The 9,130-nt window shown below is 50.3% G+C and overlaps 1 protein-coding gene across 1 annotated transcript; it reads right to left on the bottom strand.

Moving 5' to 3' along the window:
* Positions 1–495: 495 nt before the first annotated feature.
* Positions 496–8,596, bottom strand: LOC119373288 (uncharacterized). The gene is made up of 2 exons (XM_037643312.2): positions 8,555–8,596; positions 496–2,559 (listed from the first exon to the last, which is right to left on the bottom strand). The coding sequence occupies exons 1-2, from the start codon at positions 8,594–8,596 to the stop codon at positions 496–498; spliced, it is 2,106 nt and encodes a 701-aa protein (XP_037499240.1).
* Positions 8,597–9,130: the final 534 nt, after the last annotated feature.

The following is a 9,130-nucleotide window of genomic DNA, read 5'->3' as shown; positions in this document are numbered from 1 at the left end:
CTTTCTCATCCCCTTGCTACACAATACTATACAAGATTTGTCATGGTTTGCCCTCACACCACCTCTTTTCCTTCTGCTCACCCCCGCTTCCCTTTCTCACCCCATTGATATACTTTACTATGCAGGGCTATGCTATGGTAGGAGGCGCTTGGCATACCTATCTATGCTATAAAGCTTATGCAATACTTCACCATCCCCCCTCCTCCTTTCCTTCCTCCACACCCGCACATCACACCTCTCTTCCCATTACCCATAAGGCTGACCAGAGTACACATTAGGTAAACACCGGTTTGTATACGTGGGAGTTAAGTTGTACGATGTTAAACACGCCTAACTGCGATCGTCGTAGAGTTAAGCGCGTTCCGTGAATTTATTTCATTTGAGCGCGACATTCAAACACTAAAAATAACCATCTACGGTTTCACCAAGCAACACGTGATTAGAATGAGCAAACAACGAGCGTGGAGCAAAGGTCTATTAGTGAACATGTGAAATCTATTGCACCGCATGCGTGTTTACACAGTGGAACGCTGCGGCGAACTCGGGCAAGGCTTTGACGGGCTCGTTGCAGCGATGGCTCGGGTCTCCGTATAACACGTCCACGTAGTTGCCGCTGGAGCAGAGTGCGTAGCATGAAGCCACGAAAAAAAGTCTGTCTTGCGCAAGGCTCGACGCAGTCGAGTATGCGCTGCTTGGGTGTCGGGCAGCGCTAAGCCTGTAGGCAGCCAGACTGGCTAGCAGGGCCTTCGAGTCCACAAGATACGGCGACCCGTCAACTACCGAACTGGAACTGCTGTTGGTCTGCTGAACGTAACGCTTGCGACTTTCATGGCTGCCGAAGGGGTTATTGTGGAACAGGTTATAGGAGTAGAGTCCCCTGAGCACCTCGTCAGCAATGAGGCGTCCGGCACCGCCGTAGTTTACGGCTGCTGGAAAGTCTGGGTGGAACAGTGGGAACACGAAGAAATCTTCGGCGACAGTGATGGCGCCGTGGAAGCTCCATCGGTGGCTAAGAAAGGAACCTGGCTTAAGAACGTTGGTCATGTCTTGTTCCAGGAGTCGCCAACGCCCGCTCATCAGCTTCAACCAGTCGACGAAGAAGCGAGCTCCGTGCCTTGGCTCTGGCAGCATGCTGTCTAGGAAGCTCTCGTTGTTTCGTAGAAAAGCAGCACTCGGGGCCTGAAGCTGGAGTGAGGTGTTCTTGTGACGAGCCAGGACGTCAACGAGGATGTCCTGTACATTGCGAGTGACATCCTCCGCTCCACGACGCTTCGGAAACAAAGTCAGCCATTCAGTGCCTACAGTGCTTTCTACCTGCATCAGGCAACGATGCCAGTGTGCCGACGGAGGCAGGGCGGAAAGCTCCAGCGTCACATCCGCAATCTCTCGGCTCGCCATCCAGCCCAGCTCGTAAGCAACGCGAAGGCCTAAGCTGAGCGTGAGTGCCTCTCGCACGTGCGATTTGAGTCCCAGGAGGTAGACGACGGACCGGAGCAGGCCGACATTTTCCACTTGCACGATGTCCTGTGCTGTGAAGCGGCGTGCCCAGATGAAGTACTCGTTCAATAGAAGCAACAGCCGACCAGCAGCAATGCCGGGAGTCGCCGTGCCAGTGAGGTTGCCTATAGAGGTCCGGAGGATTCTCGAGTCTGGTTCGGCCATGGCAGGACCCAGCACTTCCAGCGTGAGCCGGTCCATCGCCTCGATCTTGGCGGCGACTTCTTCTCGGACTGCTTCGGAAGCGCCGAATATGTCCAACATGGCTCGCACGTACCTCCTGTACCCCAAGGAAGCTGCCGTGCCCGCCCGCTGGCCGGCGAACATACGTATGGTCGCGATCCAGGCATGGAAGGCAGCGCTCTGACCAATTCTGAGTAGGGGCTCCCCTGTGCCACCGCGAAAGGGAGCCAGCTCGAAGCTCACGTGGAACCATAGGTGGACGTTCCAGTTGCCTGACAGGTCCAGCAATATCTCTAAAAGATCCCAGCGAGATGTATTTGGCCATGGGAGATGGCGCTCGACCATGAACCGTTTCAGGTCAGACAAGCTGCTCTGTGATAGCTCCATGCATGACTTCGCAAGGCCAGCCACCTTCTTCGCTACGCCTGACGCAGACTGCTTTGAAGGATGATGGCCGCCAATGTCTTCATAGCTCCACTCGATGGCTCTGAGGGCGCGACCATACATCTCAGCTTCCGCAGCGTCCACGCCAGAAAGTAGATGATGTGGGTGCTTCCATCCATCGCAGACGAAGCGGTAGAGATTTTGGCACGGGTCTTGAGATCGGTTGATCGAGAGCTCGATGGCAGCCATGTACTTGTGGCATGCCACTTCGGCGCATCCGGAAAAAAACGGTAGATCCGCATGCTTCGCGTGAGGCGTCCGCTGCGAGCTTGCACGGAAAACGCCGCGGTCAATGAGGCGAATCCACATCGTCGCTCCCAAGTGAAGCACAAGGGCGACGACGCAGGTGACGGCCGTCGCGTTCAGAATGACCTTGTGTCTGGGGTTCATGCGCCAGTTGGGTTGCATCATGACCACGTTGAGCCCCACACGTTCCTGCGTATGTGAAAAGCAAAGCGCTTTAGTAATGCGATAGCGCAGTAATACATATTTATTTAACATGCAAATAGACTTGTAAGCACCATCTTGTTCAATGCACCTATAAATCTGCGAAGGCGTATACGAAGTTACTTGTATATAGCGATTTGATTTTTGTGTCGTAGCCAGGGGGGGGGGGGCACACCGGGCCCGTGCCCCCCCACCGAAAATTTTTTTGCTATGGCATACAGAGCCCAAAATTACACTTTACCACATCTGCCTGCCTAGCACCCACTTCAAATCAAGGAGGTACCCCCCGCCCCTACGCCGCTGCTTCGAGCCAAGCGTTACGAAGTGTATCGACGTCATTGCGCAAAGTGCGTAGATCTGCGCCCATCGTGCGCTTAGCAGGCATGTCAACTTCGCTGGCGCCCCAAGAGTAGCTTTTGCTGCGACGTCACTTTGGAAGCAACGTAGAGCACAGAGGTCGGTTTTATAATAATGAAGTGCACGGTACAGTGTAATGGTGTGCATATATCATAAGTAGCGTTCGAGAGCGTATCAGTCAGGGGTCGTGCAACTCTTGACTATAGCTTGCTGAGTAGCCGAAACGTGCTCTGTGCCCATCCCTTATTACGTGCCGCCACCACCAACCCCACCACGCGCACGTGGCAATAATTTTTTCGCCGGAAAATGGCCCGCAACTGATTGTTCGTCCATCACAATGTAGCAAGCGAGTTTTATGCCAGCATGCGGACCGTGTCTGAAGCTGTTCATCTTGGACAGCTTCCACCATGTCTGAGTTTTCTAACATTGCACGCGCATTGCCCGAAGTCAAAACGAAGCTAATGAGTGCCGCATCCACTGTGGAGGAAACGTGGTCGCTAAAGACATGATCATAGCGTCCGCGTAGCTCTGAAGGCACGCGCGGGCACCGCTTCTACTGTTTAACAAACCTGGCTCGCTAATGCACAATAATCGATGGCGATCATGTTTGCTGAATGACCGCGGTCGTTTCGGTTGTTCGCGAACGCCGTTTTCGCCCCTCTGCGTCGTTAAGCGCTTCGTGCCTGCCGCGCTCAGAGGATCGTCCGAATTACCCGGCTTGCGGCCAAATACGACCGAATTAATTAACGAGGTTTGATTCCATTAAACAATACGTTTGCTTGCCGGGGACCAGAAAACACGTCCGAATTATCCGATTTAATAATAATATCTGGAGTTTAACGTCCCAAAACCACGATATCATTATGAAGGACGCTGTAGCGGAGGGCTGCGGAAATTTCTGCAACCTGGGGTTATTTAACGTGCACCTAAATCTAAGTACACGAGCCTTAGGCCTTTTCACGTCCATCGAAAGTGCGGCCGCCGCGGCTTGGATTCGATCCCGCGACCTGCGGGTCAGCAGTCGAGCACCATAACCACTAGACCACCGTGGCGGGTGCTGAGTTGATTGCATTGTTATAAAAGCGGATAGTCAACACTGAAAGCAATTTGACGTTGCCCCGACATGATGCCTGCCGAGGGCCTTTTCCAAAGCAATTCCAAGCCCTGGCGTGGATCTCTGGTAGAATACTTGAATTCAACGGAAAATGCCTGGGTTCGATTCCGACTCGAACCGTATTCCTTGTGCCCATCGGGATTTTTCGCTCTCCAACAACGCCGGCGACAGATTTGCTGCGACGCAGGCTTCGTAAGACTATCACGTTAAGATTTCCAAAGTAAATTATCGCCGCTTCTAGGTTCGTATGGTAGATTAGCGAATGCGTCAGCAGGTCATCGATTAAATCGCATAAAAAATAAATCAAATGTCTGAACAGTTATCCCTCATGAAAACACCCACGCATGCCGGATGGATTGGTGTCGCCTCTTGCTTGGGCATATGTGCAGATGTTTGCGCCAACTTTATTTTCCGCCGCTGTGCGCCTTTTCATTTGCTAGTCGGCGTTTGTGTTGTCCTGACTTCTCTCTTGTGCCAGTGTTTGCACGCCTACCGTCTTTTATTATATATCCCTAACAAATGGCCCAGCTTTCTGTCATTCTATGCTTTATGTATTGCACTCTGAGCACTTTTACATGTTCTCCTGGTTCATCTCAACAATGCCGCTTGTTTAATTGCTGTTTCTTTGTTCCGTGCTATAGGCCTAAGTCGTGGTTTTCTAAGAATCGAGTTTGCCGTGTTGAAGTTCAGCGTATGTGCGGCTTTCTGGAACTTGTTTCTGCACTTTGCGCCACGCTTACCGCTGAATCCTGACGTCAAGTTGGGTTCTACCGGAAATGCCTCAAGGTCCGTTGCTCTATTCCGGGTGACGATCACCGCCGGAAGCAGCTGCACGCCGATTGAAAGAGGGTAGCTAGCGAGCATGCGGAATTCTTGTGGAGGGTCAAACTATTGGAACTTCAACCACGTAAAAGTAAGACTTCTTGCACTATTTCACCGCCAAATAATTTGGTGGTCCTCGGAGAAGCTGTCGTAGATGAAGTCATTGCAAAACCCTAAACTAACGTCATAATTATTGCTTTAAGCCTAACCTAAAGCGAACAGACGTTTTAAGCGTGCCGCGCAGTATCACTAGATTAGTCCCTAAAGAAGAGCGCTCGCATTGTATTTCAAACTGCACTGCTAGTATCAAGGCATCTATAAACGAATTAACGCTCATGATCCTATCCGACCTTTGGTTAATTACTGTGTAGAAATTCGACATTTAGATTAACAGCCATAAAAAGGAATTTTAAGATGGTAAAACTTAAACCATCGGTAGTTAGGCAACGTGCTGTCGACCTTTTGTTAAGACATAATATTGATAGGATAGCTTGTGATGTCCAGGCCAAATCGAATACTTTAGAATTGTTTTTCCGCAAAAATGCATACGAGCGAGATTCCTTTTCGAGCAATTGTTTCCGAGAAAGGCACCTCGCAATTAGCTGCATCTAGTTACTTGCAGAACTGCTTAGCCTCAAGGAGTTTTTCAACCCCGTTTCGCATATGTAATTATCAGGCGCTAGTTCAGATTCTCCGAGGAGGGCTTAGGGGCCCCTGTGTTCACCAGAGATTAATGAACATAAGAGGTCGCTAATAAGAGGCTCATCTAATCTATCTTCGCATTGCCGAGAGTTTAAATGCACGCCAAGATTCGATGAATGCGCAGTTTTATACCAGCACAGGAATTAAGAAACGAAGATAACGGTTAGGGCATGGCATATCGATAGTAGCTGTAGCGCATGCGCGAGCCAGCCGTCGATTAACATGCATATCAGTCATCTTTCACGTAGACCCCCACGCGTGCCCGATTGATACCACCGCCTCTTGCCTGGCCATGCGCAGATAAGTATTAAATGCGAAGCATTTCTTCGCGAATCCAAAGCACTTTGAGCGTTTCCATCTTTAACAATGTGCTTGATTATGCTGGTTGGTGTTGCATGGTAGACGAAGAATAAAAACAGCGCCAAACACGGGACGAGAAGAGGACACATACACGGCGCTGAACTAACAACCAATGTTTATTGCAAAAACAAGTGCAATATATAGGACACAGGTGTCTGCGCAGAAACATGGAACATGAGCCAAAGTGCACAGCCACGTGATAAAGGTCAAACTGCGAACACTATCAAGAACCTGTGAAATCAGTGGACCCCAGATATCTAGATACCGTTTCTATCTATCTATCTATCTATCTATCTATCTATCTATCTATCTATCTATCTATCTATCTATCTATCTATCTATCTATCTATCTATCTATCTATCTATCTATCTATCGAACTACGTCTGGGTGCTCTCGTAATCGCCTCCTTAACGTGATGTAGACCAAAATTGGCATGGGAGGATAAGAGGATTTCACAAATATGACCGTCTGGTCATGACATGAATAAAGTGAAAATCCTGTCGCGTACGTAGCCAAACCCTTTCCTTCAGACATGTGTGGCACCTGCCGGTTTACCACGGGCCGCTGTGTACGGGTATGCGCCACAGGTGACTGACAGTCTATATCTACCCAGGAAAGGCGTGACCAGAAATTGGTAATTTAAGTGCGAGACCGTTAAGACAAACCCAGATCGGCAGCCTTGACCCGACGAATTCAAAGAATAAAAATTAGGATCCCAGCAGGAATCGAACTCAAGCATTCTGCGTGACAGTCAGGTATTCTACCACAGAGCCACGACAGTCTAGAAGCTGCTTTGGAAAAACACCATGTGTAGGCGTAATGTCGGTGCAACTTCAATTGAGATTGCGGTGCTGGCTATCTAAGTTTATAACAAAGCAATAAACATTGCATATGTACTCCTATGATAGAGGCGTCATGTCAGGTTAACGTCTGTGGTTCCAGTGTTGGCTCCGCTTTCATAGCAGTCTAATAAACATTCCGTTTGTAGTCCTATGATTCAGCAAGCTATATTCAAGCGTTGCTCGACCCCGGAGCAATACGATAACGAAAGTTACGTATAATATTTACGTCACCGCACCGTAAAGCGCACTTCGTTTCGATAGTACTGACGTATGTGCTATGTGCTCTTATTGTCTGACGTTACGTGAGGCCATAAGTTACCCTGTACACGTCAGTGTTGTCGACGTGCCTGGTAAGCCCACGATGTGCACACGACTACTACACTTACAATAACACGTCGACCCACCTCGCAACGCTTGGCTCAACGCAAAAAAAAAAGTAGCACAGACAATTACTTGTCGACCGCTTCGCATGAAACCGATTCCCACAAGGCGGGGAATCTGCCGAATTTTTTGTCTACTTTCTTTTCCGCCGCTGAGCAAGGCCTTTTCAGCTGTTTGGCAGGGAAGTCATCGGGACAATATTGGCACATCTATTTCTGCTCTTTTGCCTTGAAGCACAATTATAATTTTGCTACCGGATAACCCATGGTTGTCCTGATCACTGATCTACGCTGCTGTCGGAACCACGATAAATGAGAATCGCGTAAGCGGCGCCAGGTGGAGAGTCGCGAAGAACTCGCCTGTGCATGCACCTGTCCCATTCAAGCAGACTGATTTGTAGTACATGCAGTACAGGGAAGCGAGGATGTATGAGGCCAGAAGAGTTTCTGTATTTTCTAGAAGTTCTAGTTAACCGCTGGTGGTCGGGCATTCACACAAAGGCGATGTAGTGCACTTCAGTGGCTTTGTTTGAATAAAGCCACAAGATTATCCGAAGCAGGCCCTGCGTACTTGTTTACAAGCGGGTTGAGTAGGCTATTCGGCTGTTTTAGCAGTGATGTTTTACCAAACGGCAATTACGGCAAGACTATATCGTCGCGGTGGGCACGTTGCCATATTAGATTGTAATGCCTGTATTAGCCACTTATCGCGTTACGGTATGCATCAAGCGGCACGTGCAGCTAAAAGAGTACACGGGTCATGGTACGCTTACGCGGAACGGTAATGCCTTAAAAGAAACGGTACAATCTACCTGCACAGCTACGTGATCGTATTCAACATAATTCGACGGACCCTCGCTCAGTCGTGCCGTCCGGCTAGAGTAAAGAAGCAAATTGGGAGTACAGTGAACTGGGCTCGTTGGTACTGGTTAATTATGTTACAGCGTGCCTTAGTTTTTTCCTCGTTCTTGTCGCGCTGTAACAATGAAGCAAATAGGGCTAGTTGTAACATACTCATGATGGCGAGCGCAAACAGACAAGAGACAAGAATTTATACGACACAGGCGCTGACACAGCGCCTGGGTCCCGCACTTTCTTGTGCCTCTTGTCTTGTTTGAGCTGGCCGTCATGAGACCGGTTAGAATTCAGACGAAGCGGAGAACTGAACCGCTGTACGCTGCACGACCAGCCTTCCTTATCCTCGTTTTGCGATGTTCATTAAAGTATAGGCACCCAAGCGAGCTCAGCGATCGAACCCAGATGCTATAGGTAAGCCCCATCGACCCAGCATGCTTGCGTTCACGCTGAGCCTGTCAGCCAGTTTCCCACCGGACGCGGCTACTTTTCGGAGTCACCGCATACGTACGCGCACGCCGGCTGCTATCATCGATTTCCAAACACTCACATGCTGCTGCCGCGACAGCTGGCTGCGGCAGCGGAAAGGCATACGTCGCTGAAGAGTCGAGCGCGGTGTCTACGCCGTCGCCGCTTGCTGCCACGTCAGTCATGGGCCTCGCATCCGCCTCCACCTGGTGCGCCTCATGGAACTCGTGCAACTCGAGCGTCTCTGGGCTCGGCAGCCTGGCCTCGCCCGTGATGAGCCTGGAACCGCGCGACTCGTTCCGCTCCGAAGCCGATGAGGTCGAGATGTTGCTGCTGTGCGAAGTGCTCGCCCCTGCGACGGCTATCGCGGCGTTCATGGCCTACACCTCGTATCTCGCACGTCGGAGTACGTGCGAAGGCTGCCACTGGCGGTCAGCGAGAGCGTCCAAACTAGGCCTGCAAGCGTCGGACTGTGGTCGGACAGCTGCTTTTGCTCTGTCGGTCTGCTCGTGACGCAGCCGCTCAAGCTCGTGGAAGACGCATACCCACGATGGAGGTTGCCTGCATCATCAGGACAAAACGACGACAAGGAAGGAAAAGCAAAACACCGAGCATACTGCGAAGAAATAGAAACTATTGAACATTATTTTTGATCATG

Source organism: Rhipicephalus sanguineus, chromosome 11, assembly GCF_013339695.2.
Source record: "Rhipicephalus sanguineus isolate Rsan-2018 chromosome 11, BIME_Rsan_1.4, whole genome shotgun sequence".
Lineage (NCBI taxonomy): Eukaryota > Metazoa > Arthropoda > Arachnida > Ixodida > Ixodidae > Rhipicephalus > Rhipicephalus sanguineus.
Note: the sequence above shows the minus strand (reverse complement) of the source record. Positions and strands in the feature narration are given on the sequence as shown.

Excerpts from the sequence above, each read along its gene's own strand:
- LOC119373288 (XM_037643312.2), bottom strand. The coding sequence starts at position 8,596 with ATGCCTTTCCGCTGCCGCAGCCAGCTGTCGCGGCAGCAGCAT. Across the intron at positions 2,560-8,554 it reads AGCTGTCGCGGCAGCAGCAT|GAACGTGTGGGGCTCAACGT; the intron begins GTGAGTGTTTGG and ends TCACATACGCAG.